We start from the raw sequence: 22,108 nt of genomic DNA, 5'->3' as shown, positions 1-22,108 counted from the left end.
TGTGTCTGTGTATGTCTTTAATGTTTTTACATATAGCTTTCATATATATAAAATGGTTCCATATTTCAATACATGTTGGCGTTAATTTGGTAGAAAGTGAATATTCTGGAGTCAGAACTGTTCAATTCTGGCCATATTGCTTACATGTATTACTCTTATCCACAAAATAAAATTAGTCTGTAGAATTTTCATATCATTTCAAATGATAATACAGTGTCTTTTGCATTAAAATGCACAAAAATGTTTTCACTGCCCTTTATTCCTTACTTAATTAAAAATAAAAATTGAGGACTTAAAAATATAGTTAGACCTAACAAGCTTTTAAAATTACAGTCAACAGGGTAATCATTTATTTTTGCTTTGTTTTATTGTGAAAATGAGTTCCATGGCCTGATCACTCTTGTGCAGTCTCTCACTGCCACAGTGAGACTGGATGGATCTTCATGTGCAGGAGGGTTTTCTTCCTATTGGCAAGAATAAATAAAAATAAGTGGAAGCCAGGCATAGGCTACATAGTGAGACTTTGTCAAAAGATTTTAAAAGGTGGACTTATTTATTGATTACATAAATGTAGTGTGCACAGTATTTCACATATTTCCTTCTTGAGAATGAATGCCAGACAGAACCTCAGTTTGCCATGAAATGTGAAAATATATATAGGAACGCTTTTTTATTTTAAACACATGGATGCATTCAGCTTACTTAAGCTTTTCTGGTCCATAGGAAACATTTATTTATGAAGTGTGATGGGAGCAAAGATTTCTCTTGTTCTGGCACACATTGGATTGCCTATCCCTAATGAATGTGGGCGAATGAGATATTTGTATTCTTCAGGACAAATATAAAGCTGCAAGAAGGAATATATTTCAGTTACTTCACTGAACAATTGGAAATGCCTGAATTCAGACATGACAGTGCAATTCTATTCTCACTGTAAACTAGTTTGAAGAGATCACAGAGAAATTATTTATAAATGACATTCATGAATGTCATCAAAATGTGAAGACAAAAGTTAACAAAGATTTCCTTGAATACAAGTATTTTTATATGTGACTCAGTCATAAAGAGTGGACAGATAAGAGGTCATTTGGGTATTTTGCCTTAAAGCTGGATTTATGCAGCAAGCAACACTATTTTTACTTAGACTGATTTTTTTCCAGATCAATACAAATAGCAAGGTTTTCTCAAGGCATTTTGTTATGTACAAGTTTTCCTCTTTTTTGTTTTTCTTGAGGGAGGGAGTGGGTGAGGGCTAGGTACACACCCACACATGCTAATACCCAGCCCACCTTGTGGCCAGGTCTGTGGAGAAAGCCAGCTTCACTGGTGTGCAGTGATAGTAGGAAAGGGGCAGGGACAAGCCCTTAAGGCCTTAGCGCCTCCCTCTCACAGCAGCAGGACTGCGCATGGTCTCTAGCCTTGTTGTTTCCTGGCCTCTGGGGAACCTAATGCATCCTGCATGATAGGTGTTGTGTCCAACATGGCATTTCACTTTAATGCCCACAGCACATCTAACTAGAAGGTAGGTATTACTGGCCTTTCAAAAGGGGGAAAATGAGACTTAGAAAGTTTAAATGTTTTACTCATGCTAAGTAATGAGAAGGTAAGATTCCAGTTCCAACCTGTTGACTCCAAGCCCACCCTCTTCCTTGACCACCTTTCCCCTATGGAGTACTAACATGCAGTTGCTGAGTGTAAGGCAGTGAAGAAAGTGGGCCAGAATTTGTGATTTGTATGGTTTTGTGAATTGCAGATTATATAAATTCTAGGTTTTTCCCCAAAAACATTAATTTCAAAATGCTTGACAACTTCAAAACCAAGCTTTCATTTCCACTGGTGCTTCAGCTTAAAGCCCCAGAATTGGCCTCTAATTGATCAAGGACAGAAATTTGTAGGGTAGTAAAAGTTAAGGTTCCACTTCCCTAGTGCCACACCTGCTGTCCAGCAAGAAGGTATAATAAAAACCATGTTTAGTAATTACAGGTCTGGGTAATGTGGTTTGGTCTTCATACCTTCACTCAGGTGGAGCCCGAGAAGTTGAAGACACTAACAGAAGGTTTAGAAGCCTACAGCCGAGTCCGGAAAAGGAACAGAAAGTAAGTGCTTTGGTTTTCCATAACGTTTTTCAAGGCTGTGATTTATTGGTTTTCCTTCTAAGGGACTGTGAAATTTCACTGATTTGGTCCATGCTGTGAACTAAGTATTGTTCAATATTTATCACCCAAGGGGCCCATAACAGACAAGGCAAATTTGAATAGCCTATTCCAAAAAAGCATTTTCTTTCTAATTTGTTTACGTCCTATGTGGGATTTACTTCTTCATCTGCCTCTATCTCTACCCTCCTTATTTAGTGGGAAAGAAAATATGATTACTCTTTCTTTAATGGCAACTAAGTAAACTCTACAAGTTTAGTGAGTCTGTCATTTGCAGTACAAATCTGGGGGTGAGGGAGCTCAGTTAATACATACATAAAAACTTTGGCAGATGGGTCACATTGTAGTATCATTCAAGTATAGACTTGAATGTAAGTTCTCTTGGAATTATAACAAGAAATCGAGCTTTGAGCCTAAATTATTATTCAGGCTTTTTTAGATCTTTATTTTATGACTAAAACATGAATAACATTAATAAAATAAGCAGGTAATATTGGAAACCATTTTGCTGTAAGGGAGTTTTATGAATCATTATTATTCCATATTAAGATAGAAAACTACAAATGTGCTTCAGTGTATGTGCATAGAGAATTATTTTAAAATCTGTTACCTGTTCAGTTCTACATTTTCAAACAACCAAGAATTATATATTAGGGCTGGCGAGATGGCTCAGTCAGTAAAGGTACTTTCTACCAAGCCTGACAGACCAAGTTGAAGCCACATGGTAGAAGGAGAAAACCAACTTCTGCAAGTTGTCCTCTGACCTTCACAAATGCATCATGGCATGTATGTACACATGTGCACATGCACACACATTAAATAAATGTTTAAAAAAGAATTGTATATTAATCTTTATTCATTTGTAAAATGATCTTTATACACACCCACATTTACACATAGGCTTAGAGTTTGGGTTTTTATTGTTGTTACTGTTGAGTTTTTTAATTTTTTTTTTGCTTTGTTTTATTGTATCTTATTTTTTTCAGTGCCTGAGATAGAACTCACTGTGTTGTGCATACTAGGCAAATGCTCTATCACTTACCAGCACCAATTACCATTTTTTAAAAAATCAGTTTATAGGATTAGTAGTATACCTTGCATAAAAGTCCTGAATAATCATATCCATAATATTTATTAATGGACATTTTCCTTTCCTTTATGATGTCTTTCAATAATTCTTCCCAGAAGCAAAACCTTAGAAATAATCAAGATCTTGGGGAGGCTCTTCATCTTGTCTCATAAGAATATGACAGCCACAGGGGTAACTCCTGTGTCCCTGTGTTCCGTATCTTTGGAAGGCAGCAGGCTGACACAAGTTGTGGGGAGAGCTGTGAATGATTGGGTAACTTCCCTGTAGGAGCACAGAGATCCAGGTCCCTCTGCTCCCACTAAGTGGCTCTTCCCCTGCAGTTAGTAGGACAGACCACTGAAATAACACAAGAGCTGGAGGAAAGGAGGGAAATTGTGAAAACCTTCCTCACACATTTGTAGTGAGTCACTTGTTGAAGAATCCTCTGCAGTACCCATTCTTTATTGAAAAAGATCCTCAAAATGTTTCTGCCAGTGAGGTATACTAGTTACCTGGATTATGTGCAAAATTCAGTCCATAACACAAAACTGAAATGATTCCTTTAGATATTTACAAACACTGCCTTAAAGTTACTAGGATTTCCCTCCGTGTATTTTCAGTTAAGCAGTTTTTGAAAGGTAATTGGGGAACACACGGTTTTTTCCCTTTTTTAAAAAATACCCATTTTAATTAATTCTTTGAGAATTTCATATAGTGTATTTTGATCATATTCACCTTAATTCACCTTAATTCTTCCCCTAAACTCATCCCGAATCCAGCCCTACCTCCTTGTCCCCCCCAACTTCATGTTCTTTATTTTCTTAATTTAATAACCCATCAACTCCAATTTGTGCTGTCCATATACTTCTTGATTTGGGGCCATCCCATCAACTCCAATTTGTGCTGTCCATATACTTCTTGATTTGGGGCCATCCACTGGAGTGGGTAATACAAAATTTTAAAATTGTTTCATTTTTTAAAGCTAGTTTACTGTTTGTGATGAATTTATTTGGGAGCTACCTAATGTTTTTTTAATATTTTATCTATTATTTTTATTTTATGTGTATGAGTTTGTTCCCTGAAAGTATATAGGTGCACCCATGTCATGCAATGCCTGTGGAGGTCAGAAGAGGGTGTCAGATCTCCTGGAATTGGAGTTACAGGCAGTTGTTAGCTGCCGTGTGGGTGCTAGGAACCAAAACCATGTCCTCTGCAAGAGTAGCCAATGCTGTCAACCACTGAGCCATCTCTCTAGCCCCTAAAGAAATGTTCTTTATAAGTAATCATAAATGTAGTATAGAGATTGGAGAGGTAAAGAAGAAACTCTACAGTAAAGGTAGCAAAGCACGGCTTTGTTTTTCATACTGTTATTTACTGGGAAGGAGAGTGGAAACAATAACTGAACAGTAATATGGAAGGAACTGCTGAGTATTCTTTGGGGTGTCTGTGAGGTAGCTGACATGTCTAAAACTGAAGGAATAGTATTTGACAATATAAAAACAGTTACCATCACAACAGAGACACTCTGACCAATCTGAATAGTGGACTAAAGATTGAATAAAGAAAAACCTGGACATTTAGCAGAATGAAGGAGATGAGAAGAATGACCAGGACAGAGCAGAAGAACCAGAAAAGAGAGTTGGACCTGAGAAGGCAAAGCTTGAAGCTAGGAGTGGTGGCTTGGGCCTATAATTCCACTCCTGGAATCTGAGGCATAGGATCACCATGAGTTCAATACCAGCCCAGGCTACAGAGTGAAAACCTGTCTCAGAGAGGGGCATGGTGAGAGAAACAGAGACAGAGAGAGACAAAGATTGAAAATGTACTGGGGAAGGGGGGTTAAACAATCAACAGAGGTTCAGTAAAACAAGAAATGAGAATTCACCTTTGTATTGGGCAATTTGTAGGCCATTCTGACCACAGGGAGACTAGTTTCCAGTCCTGTGGTAGTATACAAAGTGCTCATGGATGAGGGAATAAAATAAGAAAGTAGAGAGAGGAGATAGCAGGTGTACACTCTCCTTTCAACTCTTAATGTGAAAATTTCCTAGAAAACCACAATAGATTTTTAAGATGACCATCTTAGTTACTTTCTCATTGCTATGATAAAATATCCTGACAAAAGCAACTTAAGGAAGGAAAATTTTACTTTGGCTTACAATTCCAGAGGAATACAGTCTGCCATGGTGGGAATAACATGGCAACAGGCAGGGAAGGCACGGTGGCAGGTACAGAAAGCTGACTGGTCACATTGCATCTGCACTCAGGAAGTAGAGCAAATCAACAGAAAACGGAGCCAGGCTATAAAATCTCAAGGCTTGACCCAGTGACCCACTTCCTCCAGCAAGCCTCCACTTCCTAAAGGTTTAACAACCTTCTCAAATAGCACCACCAGCTTGAGACCAAGTGTTCAAACACTGAGCCTGTGGGGGGCAGTTCACATTCAAACAGTGACAAGGATTTAAGCATTTTTGTGGACTAAGAATAATAGAGGAAACATCTGAAAAAGGAAAGTGTTGTTTAGAACAAGAGGGTAAAAGGTTGACTCTTAATCTGGGTTCAAACCATATTTCTGCTTTCATAACTGTACGCCCCTAGGTATGTTGCTTAATCTCTCCGAGCCTTACACATAGAACTTGGAAAATAAGATGAAAGTTTTAAAAAATGTACTATTTTGCTAACTGAGGCATTCTATTACCATATTAAATGTTTAGGCAATTGTGTGGTCATTTTAATCATTAATATCTTAAACTACCATATAAAAAATGAGTATCTTTAAACTGGCATTATTATACCCTAATCACATAAGAATTAGTAACATTTATTTAACACATCACTCAGGATAATTTTGTCCTTAAAAGCAGAAGTAGCTCAACTAAAGAAAAAAATCCCATAGTTTTCAGATGTTAGTATTTTTAATTAAAAATGGATTGAATCTTCTATGTGTACAAATTCTTTTGGTCATTTGATGCTTATAAAGCTAGAAAATGGTAAGTGATAAAAAAATAAACCAGGAACACTTTCACTTTAAAATCAGGAAATGCCACCAGATACTTGAGTCATGGAATAGAAAGAAATCAAACTGATACCAACCTGGAAGCTTCATCCCTACTGACTATCTGGCTAGAAGGTGCTATGCATGCTACTGGGGGGAAAATAACCAACAGTCTTACCCAGCTGTGAACCCTGTCAGCGATAATAATGACTGGCCAGGCAAAATAATATCCACTGGTGTAATAGTGGCATGAATATTATGGGAATTACAACTGCTTTCTGCTTGGAGTTAAGGCCTGATCCACAATATAGAACTTATGCCTAATAACACTAACTAGGCCAAAAACCCATGGCTGGCTAGGCCATAGGCCCTAAGGGAGACTCTAACACTATTATTCTGCTACATGGACATAGTAATAAACTGCCCCCTAAGTTCTTATCTTTATGCACATAGAGTGATACATCTCCCAACTCTCATCAGGGAAGCTTCCTTTTACAGTACACAGTGATTAATACAGAGCAACTGGTCAGCATGCAGAGAATAAGAGTGTAAATGGGACACCTCCCTCAAGGCTCAGGGACCATCATGGAAGAGGGGCCAGAAAAATTGTAAGAGCCAAAGGTAGTGGGTATCTGCAGTAAAACAGTATTTTCCAGACTCATAGCAGCTATGGCTGCATGCATGAGACCTGTACAGGATCACACCAGCCAAACCCTAGCATGGGTGATGGCTCATCAAGTTCCACTCCTAGCTAAGGAGCTATTGGCAACTAGTAACTGCAGGGAGTGGGGGTGGGGTGAGGAGTGGGCTTTTTCAGGGATTTGGCCCCTAAGAGGCTACCCATGCTCCAGTAGATGGTCCTATACCCATGTTCCAGAAGATGGTCCTATACCCATGCTCCAGTAGATGGTCCTATACCCGTGCCCCAGTAGATGGTCCTATACCCGTGCTCCAGTAGATGGTCCTATACCCGTGCTCCAGTAGATGGTCCTATACCCATGCACATACAGGCAACACTTAGTGGACTCAGTAGATTAAAAAAAAAATAGTGCATGAAGTTGAGAAGCTGGAGGAAAACATGGTAGAGAAGACAGGGTAGAAATTGCAGGGAAGGAAAAAGGGGCTGAATTTGATCAAAATGCATGTGTGTGTGAAACTTTCAAACAATTTTTTTTTTTTTGGTCTTTTGAGACAGGGTCTCCCTGTATCCCCAGCTGGCCTGAAACTATGTAGACCAGGCTGGCCTTGAACTCACAGAGATCCGCCTGCCTCTGCCTCCCAAGTGCTGGTACTAAAGGTGTGTGCCGCCATGCCTGGCTTTCTCAAACAATTTTTAAAAACCAAGAAATACTACTCAGTTTCTTTTTGTCTTGAGTTTTCATACTTTCTTATGGATTATATTTTCAGAGAACAGTTCTTGACTTTCAGGTCTCATTCAGATTTGTTTTGTTCGGCCTGAAATGAGTCACATCTTATAGAGTGATGTGCAATTTCTCAGCTCCCTCTGACATCTGTATCATTCACATTTCTGTACCTGGCATTTTTTTCTTTTTAATTAGTGAAGATAAAGATGATGTGTGACAATATAGTCAGTGGAGATGAGAAGTGGCAATTATCTCCATTAATAGCTAGAAATATGATTATATGAACATCTATTGCTTAATCAAGTAGGGTTTAGAGTGTCCATTAGTAAAAATGTTTATTATTAAATGTCAGCAGGGAATAAAAAATACTAGTAGAAACTCCACAGGGAAGCCCTCAGGACTGGAAAACTAAAATTTGACTAATTGTTCATTTTATGAACTCACGGAAATTTCTCTTCCTCTTTAAGTTCATTTTTCCTGACACACATAGTGGGAAAATTGGTCTGCAGATTGGACATGAGACAGTCTGTTTTACTTCCTTTTTTTTTTTTTAATCTTTTTGAGATAGGGTCTCCCTGTAGACCCAGCTGGCCGGCCTGGAACTCACTGTGTAGTCCAGGCTGGCCTCGAACTCCCAGAGATCTATCTGCCTCTGCCTCCGAGTGCTGGGGTTAAAGGTGTGCACCACCACGCCCTTATTGTTTTACTTCTTGATTCTCCTGATGTCATTAAATAATTTCATGCTCCACTTCTATATATTTATCTTCTTCCTATATATCTTCTTTCCAAATAAAGTCTCATTTCTCCGTTATATTTAAGCTTACTATAGACAAAGCATCACATTAAGCTATTTCATCTACATTAATGCATTTAAAAGTTTTATTATATTTATTTATTTGTGTGTATATGTGGGCATGCATGTGCCATAGCAAGTGTGTGGTGATCAAAGGACAGCTTGTGGTTATCAGTTCTCTTCTTTCACCAAGTACGTCCCAGGGATTGAATTTTGGTTGTCAGGCTTACCCACTGAATCATTTCACTGGCCTGTATTGCATATTTTTTAAACAAACATTTTAAATAATTTTCTGAACAATAAGACAAATTTCCTAAAGTTCTAACACTGTATTCAGTAAGTAATGTTATTAAATCACTTCTGTACTTTCATGATAATGTTATTTTATTTTTCTTAGGAAAAATTTTATGACTCTTGCTTTGAAAAGTCATTTGTAGTTAAATCAGCATTTTCTTAATTACATAATTATCATTGATTTTACTCTTTATGCCTAAAAAGTCACAGCTTTATATACAGTTGTTATAATACCTACTTCATAAGATTGCAATAAAGATTAAATGAGATAATATATAAAGATTTAACTTAATTCTTAGTGTGTGGAAATTTTTCAATAAATAGTAACTACTTTTATTACTAAAATTCAAGGAAGGTCTAGCAATATGGCTCAGCAGCTAAAGGTGCTTGTGATGCCCACCTGAATCTGACCCACATGGTAGGAAGAAAGCATGCACTGTGGCATGTGTTCCCCCCCAAATAAATTAATGTGATTTTAAAAAAAGATTCAAGGGGAGCTGGGTGTGGTGGTGCAGGCCTTTAATCCCAGCACTTGGGAGGCAAAGACAGGAAGATCTCTATGAGATCAAGCTCAGCCTGGTCTACACAGTCAGTAGCCAGCTGGGACAGGAAGACCCTATCTCAAAAACAAAATGAAACAAAAAGAGTCAAGGAGAGAAAGCCAAGGTACTCTGGTGGATATTTTAAAAATATTCCTATTACATTTTTGAGAATTTCATACACTGTATTTTGATCACATTCAGACCCCCTCCCCTATCCATACCCTCCTTACTCCCCTCACTTGGTTTCATGTCCTCTGTTATTAATTACTTTTAAGGCCTATCAAGTCTAATTTGTGTCCCCAATCTGATGAATATTTTTATTGTACATTTTATCTTCATTTTAGTTATTTAGAACTTTCTAGGTACAGCCCATTTTAAATCCTTAAGATCCTATAATCAAAATACATAAGAGCTATAAGCGTACTTAATGCACTACAGAAGGTGTGATATTGTTGGGCAGTTTGTCCGTGCAGCCCAACCTTATCCAAACACAGCTGGCCCCAGGGTCCTTGTTGTGAGTTCCTTCCCAGCCACTCAGCATCAGAATTAGCAAACTCCTCACTGGAGAACAATAGGATGATCAGAGCTCTTTGAAACAATGACAGACAGTATATATGATAAAAGGCTGTACATTAGGCAAAAAGAATAAAAGCCATGTCTACTTGAGCAGTGCTTAGAAGTAACAGTAAGAGAATCCTGATGTGGTGGCGTATGCCTTCAATTCCAGCACAAAGGGCCAGAGGCAAGAGAATTATGAGCTCCAGGCTAGCCTGGGCTACATGGCAAGCCTTCGCCTCAAATTAATAATAATAATAATAATAATAATAGTGGGGAGAGATGATGTGTATATCATGACAACTTTTGCTTATTAAAAATGCACGAAACAATACTAGGCTGTATTCATGGATGTTATATAAAACATAAGAACAAACTAGAAGTTGGGAGGCATATGGGAGAGGATGTGACTGAAATAGTAGACAAATGGAAATGCCAGATTTATTTTAATAAAAAGATGTAATAAGAACATGTAATTTATTAACAGTTTGTTCTGGGGAATGGATATGTTGGGTTATTGTTTTATTCTATGAACTTCTCTGCATTTTTAGCTTTTTTAAAATTAAGGAAAAAAAAAAAAAGCCAAAGGCCAGATTATAAGGCCAACAAAAGGTGGAAGGAATTGTGTTGATATTGTCCTTGGTTACTGTTAATATACTAATCTTTCCTTTCAATTGAACTGACTTAAATGTACCTTTTTTTTTCCAAAACGTAAGACCATCCATGCTCACTTTGAACAAATGCATTTAACAAATGTATGCAGCATCTATAGTGTTCTAGACATGAAATGCTCAAAGGTGGAAAACTCCGAGTTCTGTAAGGTATAGAGAGAAACAAAATATATGAATTGTCAAGTCACGGTGCATTTCAGCTAAAGCCTAGCGAGGGCTGTGGTAAGCTGAAAGACTTATCTAAAGGCATTCTGCCGGTTAAAGTGTTTTTAAACACTATGTTAAGCCAAACTAAATGAGACTGTGAGTCACGATCTCCCACAGCTGTAGATTCCAGCTTCCATGTAGATGCCGAGATAGGAGTTAACTCTTGGAAAGCCATGCTGATAGCCTGCTGTGGAAAAGTTGGCTTCTGCAGCTTGCCTAGTAATTGTCCTGGCAGGATAAATGCAACAGATTGACTATTTCAGTATTCAGGTTTGGGAGTAATTATTTATAAGAGGAAAAGCCAGAATAGGCAAGGGGTGGTAACCACAGAGAAGGGCAATTTGCCAGATTGTACTAGTTGGTACAGCAGCTTCCTCCGTATAAATTTCAAAAATGGCAGATGTGTGGTATGTTATCCACGACAACCTATTATGGAATGCTGAGTGAAGATCAAGGATCCGAGGAGCTAGGAGCCTGCGACCGTTCAGTAGCTGTTGAAAGTCTCCTTTCAGTTTAGCGAGAAATGTGGTGGACCAGGCTCCGAGCTCGGAGTGTGGGTGTGGCGAGGTAATAAGCTGTTTCTCACCTAGAAAGCGCACCAGAATTGCAGCTTTTCCTTGCTCAATTCCGCAGCCAGGACGCTCCCAACAGCGGAGGGAGCTCCCTAGCGGCCAGAGCCTGCAGTTCAGCCCCTCCGCCCTTCTCTCTGCAGCTGAGAAGCGGCCACAGGAGAGACAGCATGAGGCAGGCTGAATTCTGGCAGGAAGCACTGACTGCATTAGTGTGCAGAGTCCTCGCCCAAGTTCTTCCGAAATCACCAAAATGTGGAAGGAGCACGTAGAAGGTGGAAAGAGCTTCATGAGTTAATGTTTTTAGTGGTGCAGTGGCTTTGGTCATTAGTGTTCAGTGGTGAGAACTCCAGATTGATATTTTGTGACTGAATTTTCCAAATGTGAATATAAATTGGCTTTCTCTGTTGGAATTGATGCTTTTGTTTCCTGATTAGGGAATTAAACGGAGATATTTTGTTTCTTTAATTTGTTAATCTGGCGTGTTTCATTGATTCCAGAAGTGGGAAGCTAAATAACCATTTAGAAGCTGCTATTCACGAGGCCATGAGTGAATTGGACAAAATGTCTGGGACTGTAAGTTAACTTATTTTTCATTATATTGAATTTCTTTAAAAATATATTTTATTAAAACTCTTTTTTTGGTAAAACCTCAAGCAACTCACATAGTAATACTAAACTACTAAGCTAGGAAGAAGGACTTATATCAGAAAAATTATTTTAGAAAAATCAGCCTAGCAATATTAGCTGTCTTTTTTTTCCTGAGATAAGTAACTTTTGTTTTCCTACATAATATTTATTTAAGATGTAAGCAGCCATAGAAGCTCAAGCCACAGCTTTCCACATTTGACTACACACAGCGGTGGCCATGACTCTTACCAAAATATTCAGCAGTGCAACGTTCACTCCAGCCTATCATTTCACGGGATGAACTGAGACCCTAAGACACCAAATGGTCTTACCAACATATAGGAAAGGTCTAGACCAAGGGTCATATACTCAGTATCTTCAGGGTCAGGCAAATAAGATCTGTAAATAAACTGAATATGGTATGAAAACAGCAGCAATTCTAGAATTGAAACTTGCTAACAAAGATGTTAGTGTAAGGTGTCTCCTACTCCCTGTCTTAGAAACTCAACAGCAAAGACCATAGTCACTTGTTTCTGGTACTGAATGAGGAGAATTATTCCACCCAGTTATTCATAGACCTCCATTTTTCTCTTTAGTGCCCACCATTCCTCAGGACCTTGGAGTGCTCCATATATCCTTTGCATCTTGCTCAGTAGTGAAAAAAGAGAATACACAGAGAACTGTCAGCAGAGCTTCTATGGGCGCAGGCCAGAAACTTAGCACCTCTGACTTTCCATTGACCTGGTCCTGTTATATGGCCTTCTTAACTCAAGTGGGTTGGGAAATGCATTATACAATATGCCTTCTCAAGAAAAAGAAAATATGGGTTTGGCCCTCATCTCATTACTCTCTGTCTTGGGGTGTTCAACCTTTGTGGCCAATAGGCATTGGAGAGTAACAGGCCACCCTGGGCCTGAGTTCTTCAGAAGTACTTCCTCCTTCATGCTCCAGCAGGGTTGCCAGGTCTCCCCAATTCTAAGAACACAAAAGTAAAATTTCTCATCTTTGCAATTATGTGAAAAATATTAAAGCATGCACACAAATTATTAAACTACTACAGAGCTCAATAAAATACCTTTTCAGACCACATTTGGTCCATGGATTATTAATTTGCTGTTGTGAAGACTTCTCAGCTGGCCTTGGTGGCACACGCCTTTAATCCCAGCACTTGGGAGACAGAGGTAGGCAGATCTCTGTGAGATCTGGGCAGCCCAGGATACATAGTGAGTTCCAGACCAGCCATGGCTACAGGGAGATCCTGTCTCAACCTCATCCCCCGAAAAAGGACTTCTTTCCTCAATTATACAACCCCCTTCATTTATGGCTTTCAACTGTACTTGCTTTAAAAATATGTATAGAGGGGCTGGAGAGATGGCTCAACAGTTAAGAGTACTGGCTGCTCTTGAAGAAGACCTGAGTTTGAATCTCAGCACCCACATGGCAGCTAACAACTGTCTGTAACTCCAGTTCCAGGGATCCAATGCCCTCTTCTGTCTTCCACCAGTACTACACAAGGTTCATGCACTTCTATACATACAGGCAATATACTCATACACATAAAATTAAAATAAGTAAATAATAAATAAGATTTAAAATATGTGCAGAGGATTTGGAAGAAGAGGTAGTTTGAGAAGCTCGTAGAGCTGGAGTTTCAGGCAATTGTGTGCCACCTGACTTGGGTGCAGGGAACTGAACTTGGGTTCTCTGCAAGAGTAGTATGCTCTTTTAACCACTGAGCCATCCCTCAGGCACCTTAGATACTATTTTTTTTTATTTATTTTTGTCTTTGACTAAAGACAATTAACCTTTGCTGCTGTCTATTTTTTTTCTTTTTTCTCAGTGCTAATTAAGGCTCATGTAAGCAAGTGCTTACAACCCCAAACCCTTAAACATTACTTTAAAAACACATAATTAACAAGGCATGATGGTGCACGCCTTTAATCCCAGCACCTAGGAGGCAGAGGCAGGCAAATCTTTCTGAGTTCAAGGCCAGCCTGGTCTACTTAGCAAGTTCTAGGCCAGCTGTGGCTCCAGGGAGACCCTGTCTCAAAAAGGAAAACAAACAACAACAGAAAAAAAAAAAACACATAATTAAGCCAGCTTGTGCTGGATCTCAAGAACTGATCGTTCTAATTCTGTGTCAACATGTTGACACAGGTTGAAACAGGCTGTGGTACAGTAGTTATACCATTCCATGGAAATTGAAAAATACCAGTGGATTTGTGTCTAAATGCTAGTTTTTAAATTTCTCTTTGGCTACTGCCATGGGTTCACCCTGCTTTTCTGGATCTTACTTTGTTCCTTCCCATCAGTTGCTATGTCATAATTTGGGGGACCTGATTATTTCCCTTCTGCCATTAAAATATATCCATTTTTGAACACTCTGGTACTACTCAACCCCTGCTCAGTCTAATACACAGACTTAAGTGCTGCAGATTCCTGCATGAGTATATAACAATGAATTATATTAATTGTTCTTCCCAGCTTACACAAGCTCAGACCTGCCAATGGATTATAGTGGTGTTCTGTTTTCCTGATGATTCTTCTCATAAACATCCTTGGCCTGATTTTTCACACCACATATTTATAAGTAGGGTGATAAGGTGAAAAAGAAATCATGTTTGGTATTCAGTTACCTGACTTTCCAGGCCACAGTGAGATTGTTTATCCAGGGGACTCTGGCTGGAACGGCTTTGTTTTTGTCTGAAATGGACAATGGGGATAGCAAATACATTTCTCCAGTTCATCCCTGTGCTCCACTGTTGAGTGGAGCCTGCAGAGTGTTACTCTCAGTTTCTACTGTTGCTCATCCCTTATACTGATGGTGAGCAAAATCAGGTCTTCATAAAACTTTTAAGTGCTTTAGAATATCAATGACTGAAGTGAAGCCAGACTCTGTTCCCTACCCCATTTCTCTGTCAGAAGTCAAATGGTGTTCGTGATTTCAACCTTCCTTATTGTTTTTTCTCATCTTATTTCCAGGTTCACCAAATCCCACAGGGTGACCGACAAATGAGGCCCCCCAAACCCAAGAGGAGGAAGATCTCCAGATAACAGAGACTGCTCCACTAACATGCAGTGTTTATCAAAGGAGCATGCACAGATACATCTGTATATAGGTATTGATATGGCCACTGTTATATCAGTATTTGAAGTATGGCAGATAGCTATCACCACCACAGCGTGCTAAAAGGAATAGTAATGGAAAACTGTTTTGATCAGGAAGGATAATGAATGTTGAAAAAAACCAATCAAAATCCCTGTATGATGAGAGTGATAAATGGTCAAGAGATTGCTGAGAAACTTTTTCTATAATACTAAAATTGTGATTATAAGAAATAGTCCAAATGTTTCTGAAGAATTTTCAACGTTGTATATAGAAAATACAGAATTTCATGGCGATATTAGAAATGTAAATATTGTACAATATTGTCATGTACAAGCATACCTAATGCACACTTTATCTTTTATTGTACAAAGAAATAGTGTACAAAACTCTTTGGTTTCTATGGAGTACACCTACCAGAGACTACCAGTGTAAAGTGATAAATAAAAATACAACCTAAATGCTTTTCTATGATAATGTAAAAGATGCTGTTTTTGTATTTAACAGCAGAGAAAAGGCATGATGATGTAATATCCAACTATGGCATACACTGCACACCACTGAGTGTCCATTTATATTATCTATTTAGGATAATCCTTGCCTGGAAGCACTGGACTCAATTTGGATGTCTAGGAACTTGCAACCTTGCAGACTTCTAAAGGGATGAGGACTCACAGGCCTAAATTAAGAATTCAGTTAGTGCAACCATTGGTTGCATTTGTTGTTTGTTTGACAGTTTTGTACATTTAAATAATGAATTTTAGTTATTTTCATCCTCCATTTCCCTTTCCCACTGAAACCCTTCTGCCCAACAAATCCCCCTCCCACTTTCATGTCTTCTTTTCATATGTGATCCACTGGGTTTAATTGGAGTTTCTTACCAGAGCATAGGTGTGAGGTTATTTACTGCAGCAAGGACGACTTAACAGTGGCTAACCACTGAAAAATGGCACACCCTCCCCCAACAACCATTAACTCCCAGTAGTTCCTTGGAGACGGGTGAGGCCTCGAGGGCCCCTCCCATATCCATGATGAAATGTTGAGGGGCCTAGTCTTGAACCACAGCTGTAGTGAGTTCATGTGTGCAATGGCTATGTCATGTCCAGAAAACATCTGTCTTTTTGCTGCATAGCTCTCCATCCTCTGGTTCTTACATTTTTTTCACTGCCTCTTCATGTTCCCTCAGCCTTGGAGAAGGTGATATAGCTGTCCCCTTTAGGGCATTTAAAAAAAACAACGAAAAAACAAAAAACCTAAGTTTTCAAATAGGTTTTATATTTCAAAAACAACTTAGATGAACTATTTTACTCAACTGTTTATGTAGTTAATATTTGATAGCCACCTATAGAACTAGATAGCTCACCACCAATGATGCTCAGAATCAAAGTTTTTCTACAAATAGTATCTGACAAGGCAAACCTTCCACTTCCACACATGGAGGCAGAAGCCAAACTTTGAAAACATTAACATGGGACTGGAGAAATGGCTCAGTGGTTAAGAACACCGGCTGCTCTTGCAGAGGACCGGGGTTTGATTCCCAGCACCCACATGGTGGGTAACAATCGTCCATAACTCCAGTTCCAGGGGATCCAATGCCCTCTTCTGACCTCCACAGGCACTGCACTACACGGGTGCACCTACCTACATGCAAGCAATACACTCGTACACATAAAATTAAAATAATAAAATTTTAAAAAGAAAACGTTAACAGAAGTAAGAGTGATTTACAGTTTAGCTGTGGTTTTTTGTTCATTTGTTTTGTAGTGGCAAAAATAAGTACAAATCATCAAAACAAAATTCATATGCATCCATCAGCGTCAATTTACCCAAAAGTGAAGGTGTCTTACAAAACTAGTAGCAATGGTAATTTTTATCAGTATTATGTAACATATCAGATTTATTTTATTTAAAGAATTATTTATACCATTCAAAGATTCTTTTATATATATATAAAATGTGGCTGGAATATGCAGGTTAAGTCTACTAACCAAATTATTTATATTATATTAGGTAAGAAAAAATGTGAAACATGTAAGAAAAAATACCTTACAAATATACAAGCCTAAAACTTTGAGCCATTGTAAAGTGCAAGGAAATCAGCACAGTGTATTTTCCATCTTCTTTCGCAGTTCCCGTGGTGATATAGCATATCCTGTCCCCCCAGGCAGTTGGTGAAGTTTCAAGCCATGGCAATTCAAGATTGTTAAAAGAAGGGATCCACTGTCCCTCTTTCTTGGAACCACTAGCCTCCATCCCCAAGCCCCCAGAAAGCACTGCCGGTTTCCAGTCTGGGGCTTGCACTGTTGCCCAGTGTTTGGCTTATGGGAGATTGTACCCTGACAGGCTCTGGACTCCTAGATATCACCACCTTCCCAACTTTACTGTTAATATCCTCAATCCTACCATGTGGCAGAGTTCCAGCAACTCAGGAAAAAAAAGAGAACAGCTTCAAGTTGGTTTCTTGGGGCCACAGCACAGAGCATATCACCCAGGCTCACTTTTGATCGCAAAATTCCGAGTTTTTCTCCCAGATCTGTGTGCCTCTATCTCTTCTGTTCCATCCCATCTTCGAGCCTGGCAGAATACAAGTGGTTTGCTGCAGGAGCACTTCCTTCAGGGAGTATGTTCATTTCCTCTTTCTGGACCTTGGAGGTAGACACTGGAGCTAGGGTTCTACAGCTGCCCAGTCCTTCATGCACTCACATAAAATGATCTTTTGTGTAGTTTAGTAGACATGTTTTCGTCACAAGTTGATCTGTTCAGTGTGTTTAAGCCGTTAATGTTCTTTTGCATCAACCTGCTTTTCTCCTGTTTTGTGTTCCTAGTTGTGTTTCTTCACAGATAGATGCACGTGTTTGTGTATTCAGTGTGTCTGCATGTGTTATATGTCGCTGTACACAAGATGTTTTTAGCCTTTGCCCTTCATCTTCAGACTGTCAGCCACGCCTTTCTTTAGGGGTATTTTGAGCGAATTTCATTTGCAATTCTCCACTACATATGCTTTAAAGCATGTTTCTGCCCTGACTTCACCGTGGCTCATGGATTTGCTGTGGGTGCTGGGTGGAGTTCTCACACCACATAGGGCTTTCTCCTCTCTCTTTATAGTTACACAGTTTTGTGTAAGCAACAAATGTAAATAATGTCAGTATTTTAGGTCATGCAGTGCTATAACATTTTTTAAATGTTTCACCTACTTTATAATTTTTTTTAAAAAATTGGTCCATTTATACTTCAGTTCTGCCCATAGAGCCTTTTCTTTCTCTTTATTGAAGCCAAATCATCTTTAAATGAAGGATAACCTTTCTAATTAGTAAAATTTTTATTCCCTAAACTATCCTTTTTAAAAGAAAAAAAGAATAGAAATAGAGTAAAAGTTTTCTTTTTTCCTTTAAAGAACACAACAGTCCCTGCCAGCAAGAAAATGCAATGCATTCCTGTCTCTAAACAGTTCTAGAAAGCACAAGGGGAATAAGCTACACATCCGAGTAAGTTTTAAAGATTGTTTCAGATGAGTAGAAATTCATCAAGAAGCTCTTTTGTGGTTTGTCCTGTTTGTGGCATTACAAGCAGTCCAGGGTCTTTTTATTTTTTCATCTATTTAAAGAAACATTTTGGTATATACTTTTCAGTCACATTATGAATGAAATGCTTGAAGAGCACTCATCCCTCCTGATATCATCAGCCACATTTAGTCATTTATTGAGACCTTGACTTGGCGTTCTACTGTGTCTATTTTTAAAGTAAACTGGTGTTCTTACTTGAATACAACACTGCAGAATTATGGAAGGAGCAGAAGCCTTACTTTCTGTAAGTTTTAGGAAGATTCTCTTACCACATGAGCTGTTTTTCATTTCAGAGCGTAATAGCACATTGCTGCTAACCTTGGTGATTGTCCATGCAATTTGAAGTGTTCCCTTGTAAGTCACATTCAGTTTTGCATTAGGATTTTAAAATCTGGTAAGATGCTTACAATGTTGGTGGCACTGCCCTTCCTGAAAAGAAGTTTTCAGTAAGACTCTAGACCTTACTGAAAATCTATTATCTTTTTTACTTTGACCATTTCTGCCCAAATGATACAATGCAAGATCAAGGTTTTTCAGTGTAATATATAAAAAACATTTTGCATTACTTGATCCACTTGGAAGAGATAAACAAAAGATATCAACCAGCCATAGCTATAATATTGAATTGGTTTCTTTTTCCTTCATTCACTCTGTCACATTTGCATTAGCCAAAGAAATAAGGACATTAGTAATTCATATGTGTAAACAGCCCAGAAATGAGTTTTAAATCAGTGAGCCAAAAAGCAATAAACAGCTCAAGCATGGGAAATCCTGCTAACGGGGGAGTCTGATACAGAAAAAAATATATATATGAAAAGTATTATCTTCAAATATGAAAAGATAATTTGTATCTACTGTAAATATGTATGATCAGCCTTATGTGCTTTTATACACACTGTGTGTGTACCTCAGTGACCTTTTATAAACCTGAAAAATGGTTGATTTAATAATTTGTTATGTAAATATAAAGTTGTCTATAAATTGGAAAATTTGATGCCATATGGCTTCATAATATAGAGTTGTGTTTTGTAATATCATGCCTTCATGGATTAAGTATAAATATACTGATTATCTGTGTAGAAGGGGAGAATTTGCATTTCACTTGCATTTCAAATGGATATTTTTGTCCAGGTGGCTATACTGTTAGAAAAAGAAAATGTTTCATTGTGAGAAACAAATACAGTTCTGATTTCACCAAGACCCCATTCTTATACCCAAGACTGTTCAACTCTATGCTAAATCCCTTGTATTATGAGAGCTTTCTGTAGGAGAGTTAAGGATCTGTGTCAGGGATCCACCGAGAAAAACTCCCAAAGGCAGTTTTTCTATCTGAGAGACAGGCTATAAATCTTTCTTTCAAATATTAAGCGGGGGAAGAGCCGGCCTTGTTACTGCTTTTCAACTTATTCTTTTCTGCTTGGTTCCCATAAGTCTTAGAAAGCCATCAATAAATAGGGCTTACTTCTTGTGAGCCCAAGGAGCTACCAAGTGTTGCCTTTACACGTGGCTTCTCAGCCTCCGTACCAGTGACATTTTGGGCCAGGTCATTTTTTTATTGAAAGTACTACCCTGTACATTCTAAGATGTTTTACAACATTCCCGACCTCAACCCTCTAGGGGCCAGCAGCACCCTGTCCCAAGTCATGGGAAACAAGTGACTCCAAAAAGTTGCCTGCAGGTGAGGTTCAAAACGGAATTTGAAAAACACCAGCTAAATTGAGTCACTTAGGGAGCATATATCTGTGTAGAATATGGACAGATATGCATGATAGAATCAACAGGAAACTGATTCTAGAAACAGCTAAAGGAGTGTTCTTAGCCCATGGTTCAAGAAATGAATACATTAGCATCAGCTTCACTTTGAATTTGATACTTTTTAGGGATGTCTAACACTTGACATTGCAGCATGACACTGACATCCACATATCTGTTGGATTGCATTTATAGCTATCCTGGGGCACATTTGGCCACTGGGCCACAGGTTGGAGATAGTTGTTAGATCATGAGACCCAAAATAATTATATCTGAGGTACTGACTTAGAAGAGTATTCTAAATACACGAAGCTCAGAATCTACAAGAAGACTGATAGCCCACTGAAAGTAATACAAGGAGCTTTGAGGAGTGGAAGGCTTCCAGGTGGGTGTGGAGCTGCCTACCTTGGGGTAAGTGAGGAGTTTGCCTATGGGAACCATGTTACATGTGTGTTCTCTATAGCTGCCTTGTTCAAGTTATCAGTAGTTCTTGGTTATCTTCTCAACAATTCTGACAGAAGCAGTTCAGAAGATCTCAGAGGTATCATCACTATATCTATTCTGTTAATAGATCTTTACTGAGTGCCAGTGTGTGTGACACCCTGTGTCAAGCAATGGAGATTCTGGTAAGTAAGACAGGCCTATTCTCTGCCCTGATGGAACTGATGGAGAGGACAGACAAAGATGTAAGCATGATAAATAATGATAAGGGACAAGACATGGGAACACATCACATCTGTTAACATTATTTTATGGGGATGAGGGCTTAAAGGAATATTAGTGAAAGATGAATCAGAATTAGGCAAAAGATAGTGCATGGCACATGGGAGTGTGGAGGAGGTATACGGAGACAGTGGAACAGCATGTGTTAAGGCTTGGAGGGGAGTCTTGCCAAGACTTTGTACCTTGCAGTGGTAAGGAACTATGGTAGACTTTCAAGGGTCATATGACCTGGTTTGTGTTTTAGAAATTTTATTGTGGCTGTGGTGTTAAAAACCAGCAAATATAATGTCTCAAGTGGAAAATTCCACACCTGATTTCATACAATGACTTGGAGTCAAACGGCAGCTGCACTAAAATGTTTTATTAAATTACCTCAGCTTATGTGTATAAGGTATATGTAAAACAATTATATTTGGGTCCAATTCCCAAGATACCTCATTATATATATGCAAATATTCTAAAATCCAAAACAGCTCAAAATCTAAAAGACCGCATAGCCCAAGAATTCTGGACAAAGGATACTTAGTCTCTAAGTCATGAAGAGATACTGTTTAGCATGCCACAGTTTTTACCTACATCATTATTCTTATTTTTTCATTCTTTCCTTTCACAAATAGGAAAACAGAAGTGTTTCTGTTTTAATAATCAAAGATTGGGAGGTTTTAAATCCAAGAGCATTTTGCTAAAGTGATAGGAAGCAAAGCCTGCTAACCAGAATGTACAGGTAAGGTGTAGGTCAAGTATAGGCCTCTGGAGTGAACACCTGCCTGTGTGCTCTCCTGGGAAACAAGAAGCTGCCATGGGCAAGATGCTAAAGGCACAAGGTGAGCACTGAGGATTATGGAAGGACTGGAAAGCAGGACGGAAGGTAGTCAGGGCCCAGGACAGGCCATCTGGCTACTGGATCTCCCCTCACAGCAGGGGAAAACACACAACCTTTCATCACCCATTTCAGCCTGTGATTTTTGTACTTGTTCTGCAAACATCTCATCCACAAATTAGTCACCTTTTGTACTCAATGAACAGTGAATTTAGGGGCTTTTCAAAGCCAATACTGGCTTTTTTAAAAACAGGCAATAACAAAAAACAAAACAATAAGAGGTATCCAATCCTATGGTACAT

At 38.7% G+C, this 22,108-nt stretch overlaps 1 protein-coding gene across 6 annotated transcripts in view; it reads left to right on the top strand.

Moving 5' to 3' along the window:
• Mbd5 (methyl-CpG binding domain protein 5) overlaps positions 1–15,432 on the top strand; it is a 505,686-nt gene extending 490,254 nt beyond the window's left edge. For 5 of the 6 annotated variants that reach the window (XM_008825172.3, XM_029559701.1, XM_029559702.1 and 2 more), the window contains 3 exons: positions 2,023–2,096; positions 11,713–11,788; positions 14,825–15,422. In XM_008825172.3, coding sequence (XP_008823394.1) covers positions 2,023–2,096; positions 11,713–11,788; positions 14,825–14,896 — 222 coding nt within the window. In that variant the 3' untranslated portion in view covers positions 14,897–15,422. Of the gene's footprint in view, positions 1–2,022; positions 2,097–11,712; positions 11,789–14,824 lie in introns of all 6 variants that reach the window. The other variant, XM_008825173.2, reaches the window with a different exon arrangement.
• The last annotated feature ends 6,676 nt before the right edge of the window (positions 15,433–22,108 follow it).

The sequence above is a fragment of the Nannospalax galili genome, unplaced genomic scaffold, assembly GCF_000622305.1.
Source record: "Nannospalax galili isolate Female #2095 unplaced genomic scaffold, S.galili_v1.0 scaffold87, whole genome shotgun sequence".
NCBI lineage: Eukaryota > Metazoa > Chordata > Mammalia > Rodentia > Spalacidae > Nannospalax > Nannospalax galili.
The sequence above is the reverse complement of the archived record's forward strand: the minus strand, read 5'-3'. Positions and strand labels throughout refer to the sequence as shown.